General features: G+C 27.8%; 2 protein-coding genes across 2 annotated transcripts in view; both read left to right on the top strand.

The window, feature by feature from the left end:
* Window positions 1–1,626: 1,626 nt before the first annotated feature.
* LOC136075953 (zinc finger MYM-type protein 5-like) lies at window positions 1,627–3,598 on the top strand. Its single transcript, XM_065789403.1, has 2 exons — window positions 1,627–1,732; window positions 2,913–3,598. The coding sequence occupies exons 1-2, from the start codon at window positions 1,627–1,629 to the stop codon at window positions 3,596–3,598; spliced, it is 792 nt and encodes a 263-aa protein (XP_065645475.1).
* Window positions 3,599–20,642: 17,044 nt separating this feature from the next.
* The window catches only part of LOC136076832 (serine/arginine-rich splicing factor 4-like), a 14,968-nt gene continuing 13,110 nt past the window's right edge, over window positions 20,643–22,500 (top strand). The window contains exon 1 of the mRNA XM_065790390.1: window positions 20,643–20,753. The gene's annotated coding sequence lies outside the window, so the exon portion shown is untranslated. The remainder of the gene's footprint in view (window positions 20,754–22,500) is intronic.

Here is a 22,500-nt window from a genome sequence, read left to right as displayed (position 1 = left end):
TATTAATTCCTGTCTAGCCTTATTTTGTGCGTTAATTTACCTCCTCAAGGCCAAAAAATCCACTAGAATTGAGGAGGCTGCTTTAGTTCTTGTTACAACCCTCTCTCAACTCTTTAACTCTGAAACACAAAGAATGAAGAACGAGACCGCTACGCGGAAAACAAGTTAAGTGTGGTACTACCAGGGACGCGGTGGTGATTGAACTCGGAACTTCTCGATTATGAAGCGAGCGCTCTACCACTACACCACTTTTGTAATACCGTTGAATAACAACCTAGACGGGTAATATTTGGCAGTTTTAGCGGTTTAAATGTATGTGTAGCACAATAATAATAAAATGTGATCTTAACTTAGTTTACTATTTCTTGCTATATGAATGTTTTAAACAAAAACGAGATGAAAGAAACGACACGCTTCATGCTACTGTAAAACTTTATTTTGAAAAATAAGATCAAATTGTTCATACACAATATAAATAGAAAAATAAATTAACATTGTTTTTTAGTCCTTTTCAAAAAATTTAACGTGGTTGAAACTTGCACATTTTTGGAAGAAATTCGATTTTTCCACGTGGACTTGCAAGCCTATATAATATAGAAATATAGTCATAAAATCAAAACGAATAAAAAAAAAATAATAATAAAAATACCTGCTTTGTGCCAGAAAAGTACTTAATAAATGCATATGTCAATATACACTGCAGGCCAAAAGTTTCCGGAGACTTGATATATTTACATAAAAAGCTTAAATCTATCCTGTATCATTAAATTAATCGATAATATTAATTTATAAGACTTACTAATTTATAAAACTTACTAATTTTAAGTGTTTGTGTAAGTTTGAGGTCAGTAATTGGGTATTACTGACCTCAAACTTACATAAATAAATTTGTTTCTTTAATTGTTTATTTTAACTTGATATGTAGCGTTACATTACTCTTAAGAGCATGGTCTTGTTAAAGTTATTTAATTGTTAAAACATGAAGTAAATATTTATATTATTATGAATTAGCCAACTAAAATGATAAAGAACATTTAGTTTTGTTTAGTTTTCCTTTGGTATTAGTAACGGTTGCATTAAAAAATTTTGAAAAAAATTTTAAAATTTTATAATTCGATTGTTTAATTAAAATATGGGTAAAAAACCTTCTTTAACGGTTGCAAAACGTTCTGAAATAATTACTGGAAATAGAAGTTTTGGAATAGAAGTACTGTACAAGATACCATCAAACAATGTAAAGAAATAGGCATTTTTGAAGACAAATAAAGATCTAGTAGACCACGGAAGACAACAAAAGCAGAAGATAATAGTATAATATTGATGAGTAAAAGAAATCGAAGACTTTGTGCGCTGGTAGTAACTTTAGGCTTTAATTGGAGTTAATCAAAATCTATTTCATTAACCACTACGAAACGACATCTTAGACAAGGTGGACTTACTGACCGTATAGCGGTCAGGAAACCGTTGCTTCAGATTGGAAGTAAAAAGAAAAGGTTACAATGGGCTATAGATCACCAAAATTGGACAGAAGTAGACTGGGGAAAAGTACTACGGACCGACGAGTCCAAATTTGAACTGTTTTGGCAAAGACGTAGAATTTACATCAGAAGAACAACAAAAGAAAAAATGATCCTACAGTGTTTAGTGCCGACAATCAAGCACGGTGGTGGGTCAGTAATGGTATGGGAATGTTTTTCTTTAGCTGGTGTAGGTGACCTAGTTAAAATTGAGGGTATTATGAAAAAAGAACAATAAAAAACAGTTCTAGAAAACAATTCTATACCTTCTGGCTTAAGAACTATTGGTCGTGGTTTTGTTTTAATGCAGGACAATGACCCTAAACACACCTCAAAATTATGTAAGAACCTTTTAAAGGAACAAGAGGATAACGATGTCCTCCAAAACATGACCTAGCCGGCCCAATCACCATATTTGAACCCAATAGAGTTACTGTGGGAAGAATCGGACAGAAAAGGTCAGAAAAAAGTGCCCAACATCCAAAGAGCACCTGTGGTAGATATTAGAAAAATCCTGGTTATCAATTACACCCAAAATAATAAATAAATTAATAGATAGGATGCCACTGATCGCAAAAAAAGTGATAAAAACTCGTGGGTTATTTTTCGACAAAAAAAATGGTTTAATAATAATAGTGTTGTTAGCATTTTTTTAATTTCTTTTTTTGTCTTTTTTTTTCTGAAATAGTTACTATATGTAGCTATTATAAAATAAATATGACATTTGAATTTTTTTGAAATAATTAAATTATCTCGGATTTTGTTTTATTTAAAAAATTAAACAAAATCTAAGTGCCCGGAAACTTTTGACCTGCAGTGTATGCAGGGCCGTTTTTGGAGCGTCGTAGGCTCTAGACACTTTGCATAAAAATGTAGCTGTAGGCCTTTCTTTCAATTTAAATGTCATGTACACGTTATTCAACTTACATTATTTTTTTAATTTTTGTACGTAGTCGTTAATGACCTACAGTCGCTGTTTGTTTGGTTATTCTGTATCTGTACACATGTTATGCCTTAAAGAAATTAAATTATAACCATTTCATTAATTGTATTTCTCTCACTATCATTACTTTAGTTATGAATATGAAAAGCCATTAAAAATTCAGCAATCTATGGTTTGTTATTTGTTTTAAACGTTTGTTTAAATTTATCAATAGTTTACATTTATTTAAAAATGAAATTCGCAGAATTCCACGTATAACTTTAAAAGTACGATTTTATTTGGTAGGTATTTTATTTGTTATGATTACGTTTTTGTAAATCATTAATAAGTTTTGTTAAATGTTTAATGGAATATATTTAAATGTTTTCCCCCTCTTTAAATGGGTTAACATATTTGATTTTATTTTTATGTTTTATGTCTATTCTATACTGAATATTTACTATGATTTTCAGAAATTCAAGTCATGTCCGATGGCGCTGGGTACAAGAGAAAGCACGAGTCTGGCTATATTAAACGGCAGAAAAAGCAAAGAAAAGAGGATGCATTAAAACAAATGAAAGGTTCTTTGCTAAAATATGTTAATAAAGTAGATGCTACTTCTGGCAATGACACTTCAATAAACTCTTTCGTTTCTTCATCAAGACCAGGAATAGTAATACCAGAGCCAGAACCAATGCTGACTGACACTGTGGAACAATGCGGTTGTGCAATGAGTTTTACAAGTGAACCAGTTATTCAAGGAGATGCAGAACCAACAGTAGTAGATTTAGGATTGGGAATAAGGAATAGTAAGGACTCTATTTCAAATGATCCTGCTGAATGGGAAATAAATGCTGATCTCATAGCTTATTATGCAGAGAATATCCAATCACAGAATTTGAAATCTGATTTAAGCTTAAAAGGTAGACAATTTGGTGAAAAGATTAGATATGTACGCAAAGAATATTTTATAAGAAAACTGTTAAATAGAGAAATTGTCAGCAGGGATTGGCTCATATATTCGCCCTCAACTGGTAAAGTGTTTTGTTATATTTGCAAGATATTTGGTTGCAAAACCGGCAGTGCTGGTACTAATAATGCACCAAGGAATCAATTTATAACTGGTTTCGATGATTGGAAAACGTTATTGCTAGGATAACCACACATGAAAAATCAAAAGATCATTTTGCAGCTGTGTCGATGAAAATGCAATACAAGAAGTCTACTCGAATTGATGTTTAACTCCAGAAGGAAAATAAGAAGTCTTGAAAATACTGGACTGAAGTCTTGAAGAGGGTTGTTGTAGTGATAAAGTTTCTTGCTGAGATGGGATTAGCTTTTCGTGGTGACAATCATTTGCATAACTCTCCTAACAATGGAAATTTTGGTTGTATTGATCTGTTATCTGAATTTGATCCATTTCTAAGAGAACACATTCAAAGATATGGAAATCCAGGAAAGGGAAATGTGTCATATTTTTCAGCAAACATATGCGATGAATTCATTAATATATTAGGAGGCAAAGTTTTGAAGCAAATAATTTCTGAAATCAAGGATGCTAAATATTGTGGAATTAGCATCGATTCAACCCCTGACATTAGTCATGCAGATCAGCTAACACTTGTTATTCGCTATGTACTCAAAAACAGAAATGTAGTAGAGCGATTTCTTCAATTTATTCCAATTGAACACCATGATGGAGAATACGTACTTAATCTTGTGGTTGATAATCTTTAGTTTCATGGAATAGACATCAAAAATTGCCGATAACAATCGTATGATAATGCCAGCAATATGAGTGGAATATATTCTGGTGTGCAAGCTAAAAACGCAGAGCAGCTTATAAAGTATTGTACGAAAGGTTTAACTTTCTTCTTGACAACAGATCTTTGTCGATTGGGGAAGTAGTGGCTAAAACCAAGGCACTAATTCGGTTGTATCCATCATACCTCGAAGACGAATTTACCGATGAGTTTTTGCTGTTTTCTCAAATGTTTAGTGATGGTAAATCGGTGTCTGATAAAATTAAGCTGCAAATAGACAATAAACTAGTTGAAAGTTTTCCAAATGTTAATATCGCTTTAGAATTTATCTCTTTATATTAGGCACGAATTCAGACGGTGAACGTTCTTTTTCAGAATTAAAACTGATAAAAAACTATTTGCGTTCAACTATGGGACAAGCCCGACTATCCTCCCTGGCACTGCTATCATTTGAAAATGACGCAATGCGGGAGATGTTAACGTAAGAGTATAACATCAGATGTTTATCTTTATACCAGTTATCCGTTATATTATATATAAAATGTTTATCTATTTATATATATATCCGATTATATATATATTATATATATATATATGTTTATCTATTTATATATATCCGTTTATATATATCCGTTATAATATATATATATATATATATATATATATATATATATATATATATATATATATATATATATATATATATATATATATATATATTTATATGTGTTTATCTTTATACCAGTTATCCTGGAGATGTTTATCTTTATACCAGTTATCCGTTATATTATATATAAAATGTTTATTTATTTATATATATATCCGATTATATATATATTATATATATATATATGTTTATCTATTTATATATATCCGTTTATATATATCCGTTATAATATATATATATATATATATATATATATATATATATATATATATATATATATATATATATATATATATATATATATATATATATTTATATGTGTTTATCTTTATACCAGTTATCCTGGAGATGTTTATCTTTATACCAGTTATCCGTTGCTTAGCGTAAATTTTAACGTTAACTTGGCGTTAAGTTTTGCGTTATAAAGGCGTTTTTTTTTTGTTCCTTATCTTTGCTCAAGTGTAGCGTTATATTCGCGTTAATGGAAGAAAGATCAATTAACCGCAAAAATGATATATTTGGCATTATATATATTATTCTGCCCCTAATTTTAAAAACGCAAAGTAAAAGCCAATAATCGCCTTACGATAAAAGTTTGTATTATATAGTATAAATTATATAAATTAGGAGTATAAATTATTTTTACTTAGCATGTCCTGATTAATTAACTGTAGTTTAAGAACAGTAACAAATTTAATAAAAATATAAAAATAAATTAATTATAATGAAAACAGTAGCTAAACTTTACTTATAGAACGTTAATAAATTGTATAATGAATATTGGTTATAATAACATTTTATAACCAATATTTACATTCAAGGTTGGAAATAATTTTGGTTTATATATATTTATATATGTACATATATATACATATATAAGTATATATAAACACTACTTGTCGGCGCATACTGAGACATGTTTTTTTTGTTTCTATTTTGTTTGTTTTTATTCCTTTTATATACTATTTTTATCATAAATATAATAGCATATTAATTTTTATAAAATTTTTACTTATATTAATTTTTACTTAAATTTATTTTTTTATTATAAAAATAAATTTATTATATTTATTTTTGTTATTTTAGTTATTTACTATGTATTACATTTCATTTTTATTTTCTTCTATTTACAAAAATGATTAATTACAGTAGTATACCATATTTAAACCGAGCCGTAACCCTTACCCTAGGCCTGAGCATGATGCTGACCCAAACCAAACCCTCAGTCGATGTGGCATCACTCTGCTGCAAATCAGGCTATTTGAGAGTTGATGCATTTATTTTTCATTCTCTAAAAAAGTTGCTTACAGGGACATTTTTTACGAAAAAACGATGCCTACGGGTACAAAAAATTAACTGGTACACTAAAATTACCCCGATAATGCTAATGTCTTTATAAGTGTTAGTTTTTTTTGAATCTGCTCCCGTAAGTGATACTATATTTGTGTATATATAAATATATATATATATATATATATATATATATATATATATATATATATATATATATATATATATATATATATATATATATATAGATATATAAATATATATATATATATATATATATATATATATATATATATATATATAGATATATATATATATATATAGAGATATATACAAATATATATAAATTATATTAGTGTATTCTACAAATAGAGTGCTCAATGTTCTAAAAAAAAAGAGCAATAATAAATTAGTAAAAACACTTATCTAGTTTTGGATTTCTTCTACACTGTGTTTCACCATCAGTAGGATCATCAGGAAGCTATATACAAATATATATATATATATATATATATATATATATATATATATATATATATATATATATATATATATATATATATATATATATATATATATATATATATATATGTATATATATATATATATATATATATATGTATATATTTACATATTATATACAAATATATATATATATATATATATATATATATATATATATATATATATATATATATATATATATATACATTTATACATTTATACATTTATTTCAGACGAGATCTTTGATAAATTAAATAGGCTGAAATAAAATAAATAGGTGAACAAATGTCAAAATATGCAAACATACTTCGTAGAAGTAAAATTAAACAAAAAAAGTTTTTGCATTTTTAAAGAAATTTGTAAAACATTTGTCACTGAACATTTATCAAGAAAAATCAGAATAAAAAATTTTTCAAATTTTTTTATATAGATATTTATTATCTTCCTGCTTTTAATAGAAAACTCATATCAATAACAACTCTTCAAACATAAAGATTCATAAATATATGGCCAATTTAGGATGAAAGAACCATTTTTATAGCTTTTTTACGCTGGTCTGTAAAGTCTGGGTCTGTGTTTTCTAAATCTATAAAATGCTATACTTGGGAAGGAAACACTTTCAGTATATGGTTTTTCGTAGTTTTTGTTCCGCTTGACGAGCTCTTTCTGATTATAAAAGTTTTTATTTAATTTCTTATTTTTTTTTTTTGCTGGCTGTACTAAGTTGACGTCATGGGTCTTGGCCCCAATGGGGAAAAATTTTTCTTCTTGGTTTTAACCATAAAAAACAAATTAAAAACAAAAATTTGCTCTAACAAGCTTGTGCACACAAAGTACGCAGTGACCCTCACTATTATCCGTAACCTTACATGTTTTATATTATTTTTTTTTCAGCGAAAGTACAATGCTTAGAGCGCAATATGTTAATCCAATTCTTTTCTAATTTTATATAATATTCTCACCTTATATTATTACAAAATATTTTTGTGTTTGTACTATTATTCAAAAACACTTGTTGTAGCTCGATTATCTAATGCGTTTAGTTCTAGGCGAATGGCTTTGGGATTGAATCGCCGTGGTGTTTATCTTTTATTTTTGAAAGGAGTATGTGGTCACTGCCAGTTTTCTTTTCTTTTCAGTCCTTAACTCTCATGTATCACATGCTCAGGACAAAGTAAATTTTTATTACACAAACTAAATTCAAAACTTTTTCCTTTAAACCTGTGATATGGAAGATGACTTCTCTACTACATGTTATAGACAAATTTTTAAAGAGGGTAACTGGAGTCAAATTTGTTCAATTTATATATTAAATTGTTAATTTATTTAATATCGTCATTCTTCAAGTAAAAATTTTGATAAATCACAACAAAACATCTTTTAAGTAATCAAAAGTTAATGCCACTCATCTATTGATATTGACTGAAATTACCGACACAGTTATAGTCGTATCTCAAAAGACCTTTAAATAAGAAGAATTATTTCACAACTGCAAACGAGCACACAGATTTGTATTAGATTTTTATTTACAATGCAATAGCTATATAAAATTTAGGTTTATATCATTTTATTTAAATTTTCCTGGATTTAACACTTTATTTGTAAGTTTTGAGGTTTTATATAAATCTGCTGTTAAAATATTTGCCTGTTTAACTGTAACATCATCTTTTAACATAGTATACTCAAATGGGGGAAGTCTTTATAAAGTAGTTTATAGTTTATCATTTATAGTTTAAAGTAAAGCGACAAATTCATAAAATAAACTTTTTTATAGTTATTTTTATCTTCTGATAGCAATCTATTAAATCTTTTAAAACTACTTGTATGATTGCAAAGTCATGCAAGCAATTTTAAAAGATAGTCACTGTTCAATGATTTCATTTCTAATAAATTACTATAAATTTTTTGAACTCTGGCAGTTTTTATTATCGACGTAATGTTCCTATTATTTAATGAATGTTCATAACAATTTTCTATTGTATACCATTTTGTAAAAGTTCAGACTTTAGTTTTTTTAGTTCAAAGTTCAGATTATCCGAATATTTCTGTAAATAAACTTCATCAAATTTTAAACAGATATTTTGCAGCATTTTGGGCCGATTTTGAGTAATAATTTGGCATATTATGTTGTGTCAATATTACCAGAATGTGTTTTCGATAAAAGATGCAAGGGAAAATTTTTCAAAATAATTTTTAATGGTGATATAATGTATACTTTAAATGATTGCATGGAAGTACACACTAAAGTAATGCATATATATTAGTATTTTGTGATTTTTACTTTAATTTTTTTAAGTGCATGATTTTGTACGTAAGTAGGAAAGTGTTCAATTATGCATATAATTAGGGAATTTTTATGACTATTACCAAACATAATTTAAAGATAATAGACAACTCTTGTAAAAAAACTTAATATAAGCTCTCAGCAACTTGTATAATAACCTCGATAACTTCTAGTATAGAAATTTTATTAAATAGCATCTTGTAAAAAATAATATAATTACTTTTTATCATTTGGTAGCTACACACCATACCAGTAATGTATTTAAAATTGTATGCTTGATATTTTTTAGTATTTACAATGTTAAACATTCTGGAACAAAAGGACCATAGGACTACTTGTAATAGTAATTTTTCCATGACAATTGGAGGAAGAGTAGGTATTGCTTATATTCTTTTGTTAAAAAGGATCCTTTAGCATACTCTTCTTCCTTTTTTATTTAGGGTTTTTAATTAGCTCTAATTGTTTTATTATGCAGAGTCTTTTAGCCTGCTCTACTTGCAACAAGTTTTGTATCAATAAAGGAGTTTTTTATCATAAAATTTCAAGAAAAAACTTTAAAACGAGGCTTGTTTTAAAGTACTTTCTTCTTGAAATATTTGTGCACATAAAACAGATGACTTAGTTGGCAAATTGCTTTGCATATTTACAAAAAACTTTGTCCTGTAAACTTTTTATGGTTCTGAAGTTTTTATTGGTTTTAACAAAAGATTTTGATACTTTTTATGGTTTGTTGGTATTAACTGTAAATAAAATCAATACATCTTGTTTTAAATCGTTTTATAAATAGCCAACAATACAACATTCAATATTTTTTGTTCTACTAATAGAACTTTTAGTTTATATTGTATAAATTATACAATTATACAGTATAATTACTTCACTTTAATTCACAACCGAAAAAACTAGCCTTTTTATTTATTCTGTTTTCGGAACTTTCAAATCTTTTCTTTTTTTTACATTTTCAATATTATTTCGGAAAGTTCTTTTTCGATTTTTTCCGTTTTTCATAATTGAGATATTATTACGGAAAGTCCTCTTTTGATATTGTTCCTTTTTTCATAATTTCGATCTAATTCCGTTTTTTAAATTTCCAATACTATTCCTTTTTTCACAATTTTCGATATTATTCGGTAAGTCCCTTTTCGATATTATTCTCTTTTGAGCTATTTCGAGATTATTTTGCTGTTCGGATTTTCGATCCCATTCCCTTTTTAACAACTTCGATATATACTCTTTATCGATATTATTCCGAAAAGTCTTTTTTCGATATTATTCCTTTTTTCACAATTTCGAGATTATTCTGTTTTTCGGATTTTTAATACAACTCCTTTATTTACAATTTCGATGTTATTATCAATTTCGATGATACTCCGGAAAGTCGCGTTTTCAGATTAATCAGTTTGACTGTTTTCGATACTGTTACTGCTAGCCATTTCGCTGAATATTGTTAGCAAAAAATTATTTTATTGCTGAAATTGTATGTATTTATAATTTTATATTTATCATTTATTACGTATGTAATTTTTAAACACGTTTTAGAGCACTAGTGTAAAGGGTCTCGTTGATAAGACAACTTGTCTTTTTCTTGCTCCGGCCAGGATTTTCTGTTAATGTATTGGTTTTTTTTTGTAATTTTTAAAACACGGCAAAATATACTACTAATAAAAAATAAAAATAAAAAATTTCAAAAGCCGCAGTTGTTTTGGGACTTCCATTTTATGCATAGACTTTGTTATATGACATATGTCAACTTTGCTTAGAACTATTTGTCAATTTTGATATATATTTAAGTGTTATAATTAAGTATTACTAGAAATATTTATTAAAAACAATCTAAGATTAAATTAACTGTAAGTTTATTATGTATTTGAACCTAATTTTCACAAAGTGACCCTAGGTGCAGTTCAAAAAAAGTTTATTGTACCTAGTGCCACTAAATTTTAAACCCTACTACTTGATGAAATTTTATTTGTATGAGTCAATATACTTATACTAATACAAAGTTATTAGTATAAAGATTTAATTTGTTGTTATACTCTGACGTAACACGGTTATACTCTGACGTTAATAAAGTCTAAAGTTAACGAATTACTAGTATAAAGATGTAATTTGATGTTATACTCTGACGTTACACTTTTTTTGTTACTTTGGTGATACATTTTTTGGTGTATAGTTATTACCATTTTTTCGAGAAACTATAATAGTTGTACAACCGTCTCGTACCAAAATTGCAAATCAAATCATTTCTTTCTTAAAAAAGGAGTGAGACAAGGATCACTTCCATAACCGAACCTCTATAATTTCTACAGACAAGATCTTTTCAAAACCATCATAAATGAATATTATGTTGGTACGTTTTATGGTAACTTCAATGGTGTATCAGTCTTTGCTGACAATATCAGACTTCTAACCTCAACTCAATCTGATCTTAAAAAGTTATGGAAAACCTGAAAAAAACATTAAAAATTCTTCTTTTGCTCACTTGATATGGTAAACATTACAGAAAAAATATCAGGTCTTTGGCAGCGATAGAACTCTTATTCAGTTTAGAGTCTGATTAGCTCATCCAAGATCCATTACACTTTTAAATCAAACCTTAGCAGTACCCACATCAAATTATGGTCTGGAACTTTGCAAAAACAATGACATGATTATAAAAAAAATAGTTAAAATAGAATAGACTGCATTAAAAAGTTATTTATATTCTTTATTAAAAATCTAAGGCATTTCAAAATGCATACACCAAATAAAAAATAACTTTTTTGTTTGTATTTTGGGTTAAAAAACGAACGTATGATTATATTTGGTCTCATCTGAGCAATTCTCCAGTAAAACAATTTTTTGTATATGATTTTCCAGCAGGTGTGCTGCAGTTTAATAATAGGTTTTAAAACCTATAACAACAAAAAAGCAAGAGAGTCTGCTTGATAGCTTTTAGTAATATCATTCCATAACATATTAAGAGAACTTTGCAATTCTCGATAGTATTATGGTATGTAATAATATGATAATAATATATATATATATATACATATATATATATATATATATATATATATATATATATATATATATATATATATATATATATATATATATATATATATATATATATATATATATATATTTGTATGTATATATATATTTATATGTATGTTTATATATTTATATATAGATATCCAAAATTTCTTTTTAGCACAAAAAATGTAAGTATTTTAATAAACAAGACAAACTTTTTAATTAATAAAACCATTTTATTAATTCTAAACAGAACATGTTTCGACAATCAATAGTCATCTTCAGTTGAAGTTTAATTTTTAAATTTGTTTAAATATCTATATAGGTGATTTTTTAATACCAATGCAAAATGTAATTTTTTGTGTACAGACAATTGATTTAATACAAAAATACAACAAAAACTATTATAAGTATAACACTGTTTGTTCATACCAGGTTTTAACCATTCTATAAACATGCTTTCTTAAAGTTTTAATTCGAACTTATTAGATGCTGAATCTAAAACGAAAAAACACTTTTCATTTAATTGCATGAAACAATTTTATTACCATGGAGATGTTTATAGATATGTGATTTTTTGTCTCTCTTATAATGTTCAGTTATCCGTGTCTTGAGATGGCGAGTAGTTTCGCCTATGTAACAGGAGTTACATCCTGCACATACGAATTTGTGGACCACGAACGATTTGAACTCTAGAGGAATAGGATCTTTAGAGGAGAAAAATTTTGAAATTTTTAGTGAGACAAAAACTAGTTCAAAATTTACAGAACAGCAATATCTTTTAACAATTGAATTCAATCTTTTTTTAGTTAAATAAGATATTTTTCCTAAAAACGGTAGTTTAAAGTAAGACGAAGGTTCTTTAATTTTTGGTTGTGATGGGTTGTTTGTGTTAATTTTGTTTAAATAAGGTTTATATATTTTCGATATTAGCCAAGATGGATACATGTTTCTTTGAAATACTTTGAAAATGTTGTTTATGTCGGAGTTCAACCCTAGATTAGTACTATTGATTTTAAATGTTCTATCGATTAAGCATTTGATAAGACTAACTCTGTACGAAAGCGGAGTGAAACTATAAAAAATGGTGTGTAGACCAGAGTAGGTTTTTTTATGAAAAACTGTAGTAGTTACTGTAGAATTTATTTTGTGTAAATTTACGTCCAAAAAGGATATTTTCAAATTCACTTCTTGTTCTATGGTGAAAGAAATAGAACAGTGTTTACTATTAATATAATTAAGGAAAATACGTGCTTCATTTTCTGACTGAAAAGCAGCAAAAATGTCATCAACATATCGTTTACAGAAAACTGGCTTATCTCCATTGCAATTTTTAATCCAGTTATTTTCAAAATGACCCATAAACAAATTGGCAAGAACAGGTGCTAGTGGAGAGCCCATGGCTACACCATCTATTTGATCATAAGTATGTCCTTTAAAAAGATAACGTGTTTGCGAGGTAGCGAAATTAAATAGTTTTTTTAAATCGTTTTTAGTAATTTTAAAGTTTTTATTATTAGGCATAATCGAATTAACTGCGGTATCAATGGTTTCTTGAAGCGGAACATTAGTATATAGGCTGGTTACATCATACAATGCTAAAAATTGTTTATGTAGATTAACCTGACTTATTTCTTTAACGAAGGAAAACGAATCTTTAGTGCAAAACTCTTAGTTTATTAATGGAGATAACAAATCTCTAAGAAATTTGGCTAGTTGATAATTGTAGGTACCAATAGATGATACAATAGATCTGAAATTTATGGTAGTCTCGGAGGAAGTTAACTTAAGCATCTTTGGAAGCCCATATATACGAGCAGGATGAGATCCGAAAGGATGAACAAACAGGTCAACCATGTCCAATTGACACTTTCTGTTTAGTTATTACTCTATGTATTTTTTTATTAACCTATTTTTTCGTTACTTCCTATTTGTTTTTTAGTATGACTTATTATTCTTTTAATATTTTTTGTTGAATTTTTTTTTATAAATTAATTGTTTGTACACAGATAATTACATTTTGTATTGGTATTAAAAAACCACCTATATAGGTATTTAATCAAATTAAAAAATTAAACTTCAACTGAAGATGACTATTGATAGTCGAAACATGTATTGTTTAGATTTAATAAAATGGTTTTATTAATTAAACAGTTTGTCTTGTTTATTAATATATATATATATATATATATATATATATATATATATATATATATATATATATATATATATATATATATATATATTATAAGTATAAAACGTATAAACAACTATAACGTATATATTGTAATTTTACCATTGTAAAGATATTTACAGTTGGTGTTTAAGAAAATAATAATATCAAATATTTGGCATTCGTTAATTGACATATCTCTATTTTTAAATATAAAATGGTTATACAAATTATTTATTTGATTCCTACATGGTTGTAACTTTCGAATATTGACATAAAATACTCGTTAAAAGTAATTAATTTAAAAAGTTAACTATTTAATATCTTATTAAAATTAAAACCTATATAAAACTTTTAAATTGTCCTTTAAAAAAAAGGATACTCAAATCTAATTGACGCAAAACCTTTGCTTTGTAATAAGTAATGACTGCTGATATATTTTTAAAAGTGAAGCTTTATTTGCTATACCAAATTTACAAATTTAAAATTTAACATTCAAACTTTAAAATTTTTATCCATTAACTAAGTGGTGGATTTCTTTCCAGTCAAAAGACAACTTGTTACTTTGCTTACACATCAAAAAATAATTTTGATTCATTAACACTCGTTTACGAATCAGCCAGATTGTCTTTTGATGATACCAGCTTTACGTTAACCTTCAACTTTTATTCGTTAACTAACTCCTGGAAGACTTTAATACTTTAATATAACAGTAGTTAACTTGATGCTTTTGTGTTCAGCTTTATATTTTCCAGGTAAAGCATTATAAATCTAGAGAAAGACTGTTATGGAGTGTGAAAAATGGCAGTTTTTTAAGCTTTTGTGCAAGACGCATTTTAATACCTCTTAAACGAACTGTTAATTCGATTATTTTTTTAAGAACAATATTATTGAACTTGTTTGTACTATCAATCCAGTTTTTAAGCAGAACTATTGGGTATTCAACGGAGGCTCTATAAATTTAAATAAGAGCTCCTTATGTTAGTGAACTAGTATATCATCCAACTTGCCTTGTTTTGGCATGCAGTTTCCTTTTTTTCATAAGCAGGTTCACATTCTTCTACTTTTTTGAGTACTTCCTTTTAGGGGTGCCGGAACAGGGGGGCTTTGGGGGCTTCAGCACCCTTACTTTCAAATGTGTGGGGGTTTTTGGTTTCATAGCCTTTCCCATCCCCTTCCTCTTCCCATTATTTGAGTTGTATAAAAATTATATTAAAACTTTTTATCTTGTTTTAAATCACAACTTCAAGCTGCTTGAGGGCAATTAGTATTTTGTATTTGAAATAAAAACTTTACGTATTTGCTTTAAACATTGCTTTACAATCCACAAAGGAGCGATAAATGGTTGTGAATTTTATATGAATCTATAGATAAGCACATTTTACATAATTTACAATTCCTATTCTTAGGATTAGTATTTCATTAAAACTGCGAAGAGTTATTGCGGTCTCATAAAAACAACGGAGACTGATTTCTTACTTTGTACCTGACAAGCATTCTTCTAGTAAAACTGCACCAACAGAAGAAATTATTCAAGAAGGACATGAGAGTGAAAAATATTTTCCTACTCGTTCCTGCTGTGAGTGGAATGCTGAATAAACAGAAATAAATCCTGCCGATATTGAAGCAATCAAAAAACTGTATGGAACAAATTTGATTTATCAATGAAAATGAGTTATAGATTACCCTTAAATTCATCTATTCCATTAGAAAAGAAAGTTTTTTGCTATATTTGCATTGGTCCTGTCAAGAAAAATCTGGTATCCTTTTCAAAATACGGTGAAAAAATTTTTTTGACAATTGGTTATGACTATTGGAAAAACGTTCTAAAGGACGGAGAAAACACGACCTATAATTACACTACGTACAGCAGGGTAAAAAACCATATATCAAATGGTAAGTGAAATGCATGATAAGCAATGCTATGAGTTACTAATTCGTGTAATCTCTACATTAAAATGTGTTTTTCCTCAAGGCTTAACTATTCGACGGAATGATGAAATCGAAGGCAATCTTAATTAGTTAATTTTAATGAAGAGTGAAGATTATTCACCTTTATCGTGGTTTTATTTTTTTTTTTTTTTTTGTTATTCACCTCCTCAAGGCCGAACAGGCCACTACAGACAAGGAGGCTACTTATTAGTGGTTATAACCCTCTCTCAACTCTATACTCCGAAACACGAACCTTGACGAACAAGGCCGCTGCGCGGAGAAACAAGTTGAAGCATGCTGTCAAACAGTAAGTACATATCTCCTAATATTAAAGACGAGATCATAGTACAAATTATTTGCTAAGAAATGTATTTAGTGCTATTAAATTGAGATTTTTTTTTCTATAATATGCGAAAAAACTCGAGACACTTTCGGAATTGAGAAAATGCTTATATGTGTTTGATCGGTTTCTAAAATTTTCACAATGTATAAAGATTTTCATGGTTTGGCAGTTGATGTTACTGATAGTAAGTCGTTTTTGTATGCAATATGTGATGTCTTATTAGAATGTGAACTAGACAAAGAAAATGGAGTGGGGGAAATTTAACGATGGTGCCGCTTCAATGTCAGGGCATCTAGGTGGTGTTGCTAAACTATTTCAAGATGATGTCACTGAAGCAATTTTATACATTATAACGCACATTGGCGTAACTAAGTCTTTTAAGGTGGTTGGAAATAAGTCAGATATATGAACGAGTCACATGAATTGTGCCAGCTGTTGCGTATTTTTATTTTTTTAGCTTCAAAGAGACTGGTAAGGTTAAAAAATTTGCAATGTGATATACTTGGCGATGATATCAAAAAAATAAATGTAAGTACTCTTTGTCGAATTCGTTTTACCACGAGGACCAAATCATTTGGTTCAATTCTGACAAACTTACAAGTTTTTTTTTAATCAAATGGTCCTAACAGATAAAGCAGGAAGTTTACTTGATAAACTATTATAATTTTAATTATATTTAGGGCTTCGCCTGGCTTATGATGTGTTTGCAATTGTAGAGCAAGTCTCTAAGCGTATGCAAACTGCTAAAGAAGATGCTCAAGCAATTGCTTCATCAATAATGTTTTTAAAAATTCATAAATCATCAAAGAGATCAGAAACACGTTGTACATTTTTGTAATCTTTTGTAAATGAAGTAATTAAAAAATTCGGTCATGTTTCCTTGCCTCGCCGTCATTTAACTCTATCTCGCTTGATAATACTTTGAAGATTCACAAATGGGGCATGATGGAATATTACCGAGCCCAGTATTACGAGTTACTAGATGTTATACAAAATTCAATGGAATCACTAATTGCTTTTGAAAGGTTATTATTGTCCACTGAAAATAGTGATGCAGACATAAAAAGCTTTAGATAATATGACGGTTTTCTATAAAAATGATATACAGTCCCTGGCCGCAATGATATGATCATCTGCAATTTTTGTGTATTTTTAACTTCAATGGTTTGTAAAAAGTATAAAAAAAGTTCAATTGCAATATTAGTTATATTTTGTTGATAAAACATGTTTCTTTAATAATAAAATAATTTTTAAAAATCAATATACACACATTTTAATAAACAACTACTCTTTTTGATTGCAAGTCTTAAAAAAATAATAACATTTTGTCGTTACTCCTTTCAAAGAAATGAATTTAGCTATTTAGTCTGGTATACTTTTAATACAGTTTGTTGCTGTTGTCTTAATTTTTTCATTGTGGTGCCAATGATGGAGTAAATTTTTAATCAAATCCCTTTTGTTTGTTGAAACCTCGAAGAGATTTCCTTATTGAGAATGTTTCACAAATTCTTAATCGGATTCAGGTCAGGAGAGTTCCCTGGCCAATCTAAAACAAGGATATATTTGTTTAAAGAAAGTTTGTTATCCTTTTAGCTTTATGGGATAGAGCACTTTCATGCATAAACGTAAATATTGGTATTTGGAAATTATTCTTGTGTACGGAGGATAAGTAGCCTCTCCATACTCTTCTGATACTATACTTAGGTTCATCATCTCATTGACAATATATATTCTCCTGTTTAATAGTTGTCTGGATGATATTTTTTGTCTGGTCCACCAAAAACAAAGGTGGTTTTGTCCAACATGATGTCAAAAATTGATCTCGTCTGAAAAACACACCTGAACAAATCATCGTAGTGTGATTGTAATTAAGTTTATGTCAACATTTAATCACTTTTTTAACAATGTTTCATTCAAAATTGATAAACTTACACGCTCCCAATCTTATATAGTCATATACTTATAATTTTTTGTCCATTGCAATCTCTTTTTATCGTTGCTGGAGTTAGCTTTAATTTTTTAGCCGGTTTTTGTGTTTTTAAACCAACTTCAGTTAGACGTATCCTCATTGCGCGGTCCGAAACTTGTATTCCAGACTCTTGAACAAGTTTTAACAGCAAGAGGGATGATTTTTTTCTATTTTCCAGACAAATATCTCTTACAAATATATCTGTTCTGGTAGTGGTTTTGCGTTTTGACCCATTCCGGAGAAAGAGTGATGTCGCTTTCTATTTTGTGTTAGATTATATTGACGAAAGATTGCAAAACTTTACACATTTTAGCAATTTCCCGTTGTGAATGCTCTGAATATTTTAAAAATTGCTTTTACTTCTGAAATTTTCTTGGACTTATGTCTTTACTTTTACCCATGTTTTTTTTTATTGAAATTTTCAATTACAACTTATTACACTAAATATGTAAATAAAATGGTACAATATATTAATTCTTGCTATTTACAATAACTTTTTTAAATGTATTAAAAACAATAAAAAAAAATTTTCACTTAAAAATAAACTGTTAAAATATAAAAAAGACGTATGTGACAGATCAAGCATGTTTTTTTAAAATTGACAAAAATTCACATTGCTGACTTAAAACACACCTAACGTCACATTGATCATGATTATAAAGAAATTCTCTTTTCTATTTTATTTGATAAAAATCAGTATTGTAAAATACGTTAGTAATAATAATATACTCACCTTAAAATAACTTTGAAACAACTTTGAAAACAAAATATGTGGAAAAACTGAGTTGATCATAGTATTGTGGCCAGGGACTGTAGTTAATGAAAAATTAAAAGCTAAAATCTTTTTAATTAAATCCATTAAGGAAACTTATAACATTACATATAAGCTGAACATTAAACAGATAACATCAATCAAAACTATAATTGATATGTTAAACGATTGTCAAGAAGTCTTAGTGATGTTTTCTGAAATATCAAAACTTCTAAAAATTTATAAAGCGATACCATTGACAATCTGCCCAGCCGAGAGATCTTTCTCTCATCTAAGAATGATGAAGGAATATAGTCGGTCGAACTCGACTCATTTTTTATTTTGAAAAACGTCAAGTTATGTTTAGATTGTAATATATTCTTTCAATTTTAAATTTTAATGAAATATGTTCGTAGTTGATATTTTACTCAGGGCCGCCGAGAGGGGGGTGGGGGGAGGCGGCATACGTGCCCTGGGCGCCAAAATAATAAGGGCATCAAAAAACAATTTAAAATTTTTTTTCAAGTGTCAAGTCAATTTTTAACTTTTAATTTCAATGTTTTGCGATTTTATATGATGTTTTTATATAATGTAATTTCTTAAAATAAACATGAAGTTTAATTAATGTACATACCGGCTTTCATGTTTAAGGATTATTATGCTTAGTTCAATGAGTATTCTTTCAGAAATAACTTTTTTTGTATATATGCATATTATTAAAGAGACGACATAGTTTGATTTGGCATATAGTCTTACGAAAGTATTAACGTGCCTTTTAGATGTCACTCTATGCAATTGCATCCCAAATGGCAAATCCGCTTATTTAAAGGTGAAAAGGGATAAGAAAAAAAAAAAAGAATAAATTAAAAAATTATTTTAAAGAAATAAAAGTTAAGTAAAGTAATAGTAAAACAAGGTTTAAAGATATAAATAAGTGTAAATTGAAAAAAAAAAGACAAAAAATTGGAGCAAATAAAAGCAAATCTCAAGCTAAAAGAAAAAATTTAAAAACAGAAAACTTTTATAACATTAATGTTTTTAAAAGAAAACCAAAAAAACAATTTTTTTACATTTTGATTCAATTAGTACATTGTATATATTGCCTCGTACTTTATTGTATTGTAATGTTGTCCCTTATGTTCTGTTATATATTGATGTTATGTTACTTAACTTAGGTTATATGCAATTATACTAACTTATGCAGTGCGCTATTGTTATGTGTTGTTGTTGTGATGTTGTTTTTTTGTATTCTTTTGAGTTGATAGACGTTTGGCTTATCTTCACGCCGGTGTCTATTGTTAAAAATGATAAATAGGTAATTTCGTTATTAAATCTCACTGCTTTTAATCATGTACAAAAAACCAAGACAAATTATATTTCAATATATACAATTTGTTTTATAAAACTAAAAACTTGAAAACAATACAAATTATTTTGTTACAAATTGTTTTATAAACTAAAACCAATACAAATTGTTTTGTCATATGTAAATTTTTTTACCTTAACTTGATTTTTTGTCTTTAGCGATGTTTATTACCTGATTTTTTCTAAAAGCTAACAAGAAATAATAATATTTAACAACCACTACTCTGGTAAATCACAACAGCTTTTCTCTATCAGGTATATTTAATTTTAATTTTTCTATATAATGTTTTTCTTATTTAGTTAAACTTATTCGTTACATTTTTTATTTTAGATTTATCAGATGATGTATTTATGTTGTATAGAAAAACAAAATATTGTAAAGCTTTGTTAAATTTTTAAAAACGTTTACTAATAATTTTTTTAAAGTAATATTATTAAAGTTTGCAAAAAAGGGTTTACAACGTTTTTTATTATGTGTTTATTATTAGAGTTGCAGATTTTTAATAATTTTTTTAAATTATTATTTTCTATTTCATTTCTCTAGATTAACTTTCTTAAAATATCTAATTAGAAGTTAATTTTTTGTTAAACACCTTCTAGCTGATATATTTTATAATTATTGATTATTGTATAATTTATTTTTAATGACAGTATTTTATATATAAAAATTGTTTAAGTGTGCTATTTAGAGCAGAACAAAAGTTGTATAGAAAAGATCACAATCTTCAAGATCCATTCAACAATTTTTGTTACAACTTTTAGTTAAAAGTGAAGTTTAAATGGATGACTTTAGGCTAGAAGCAGACATAAGTTTAGATAATGGAAATGTTTATCGGTAAGTTAATCGTTGCAGAAGTTATTGAGATTGGCTTAGGCGAGATAAATTTAATAATTGATAAAATGCTAGAAATGCTGCTCGGCAAGCAGCATAAAATTCAAACACAAATGAGGAGAGCGTAGTTAAGCGAGTTGAAAAAATTTGTTGCAGAAATGAAGAAGATAGGCTTAGGCCAGATGAAATTATTAGTCATTAATAAGTCTCTGATGAAAGACATTTTTTATGCTGCCATAATGGAAAGGTAGTTTTATAGCAACCTTCACCATTTCCACAAGATTTGAAAGATTTATTTAAAGGAAATTATGCAGATGGGAATGCCTTTCTGAACTTTTTTAAATATATTAGAAATTATTATGCCTGTCTTTCTTTTGCTTTATTTAAAGCTAATAAAGTTCAACCATGAATTATGGGCCGCCATACTTTATAATATGTGGTCAAGTTTTTCCTCGTATAGGTAATCTTAGGCCAAATCAAGATGTTCCGCCCACAAACTGTCAACTCTACATCTATGATACACTTATAGAAGCAAATTTTAGAAAGCAACAACGTGGTATTGCCCTTTGCTTAAATGATTTAATATTTTGATTGCTATTAGTGAAGAGAACCCATTTGCTTATGCATTTAAAAACATGGCTGAAGTGGAAGATGAAGAAATTCGTTGAGAAGCAACAGAAGGTTGCTCAGAGTCAGTTTTAAAAATGTTTTTACTTGAAGGACATGGTAGACGTCACTACAATCTCCCTTCACATAATGAAGTTGCAGTTGTATTCATTGGTGAAGATGGTGATCCACCTGCTTCACCTGCTGGGAAAATTTTATGTAACGGGTGGCCCGAGAAGTTGATATTTACCCAAGAGGTCATCTTCTTAAAATTATATCAAGTATGTCTGCCAACTTAGATCCTATTTTTTATCCTCTCTTACTTCAAAGAGTGATGCTGGTTGGCATAATCAATTGGTTCACAATCATGAATGTGTTGCATTTGTTAGAAATCATGTTACATTATCTCAGTATTGCATATATAAACTTTCAGTTAAAGAGTTTTTTTCTTAACTCTTTTATGGCAAAAAAATGTTTCAGCAATATGTTGTTGATGCGCATTTTAAAAATGAAAACCAGCGTCTTTTGCAAAAACTATATCTTCAATAATAAAGAGAAGAAATT

Source organism: Hydra vulgaris, chromosome 02 (assembly GCF_038396675.1).
Source record: "Hydra vulgaris chromosome 02, alternate assembly HydraT2T_AEP".
Taxonomy (NCBI): Eukaryota; Metazoa; Cnidaria; class Hydrozoa; order Anthoathecata; family Hydridae; genus Hydra; species Hydra vulgaris.
Note: the sequence above shows the minus strand (reverse complement) of the source record. Positions and strands in the feature narration are given on the sequence as shown.

Excerpts from the sequence above, each read along its gene's own strand:
- LOC136075953 (XM_065789403.1), top strand. The coding sequence starts at position 1,627 with ATGATCCTACAGTGTTTAGTGCCGACAATCAAGCACGGTGGTGGGTCA. Across the intron at positions 1,733-2,912 it reads TGACCTAGTTAAAATTGAGG|AAATTCAAGTCATGTCCGAT; the intron begins GTATTATGAAAA and ends TATGATTTTCAG.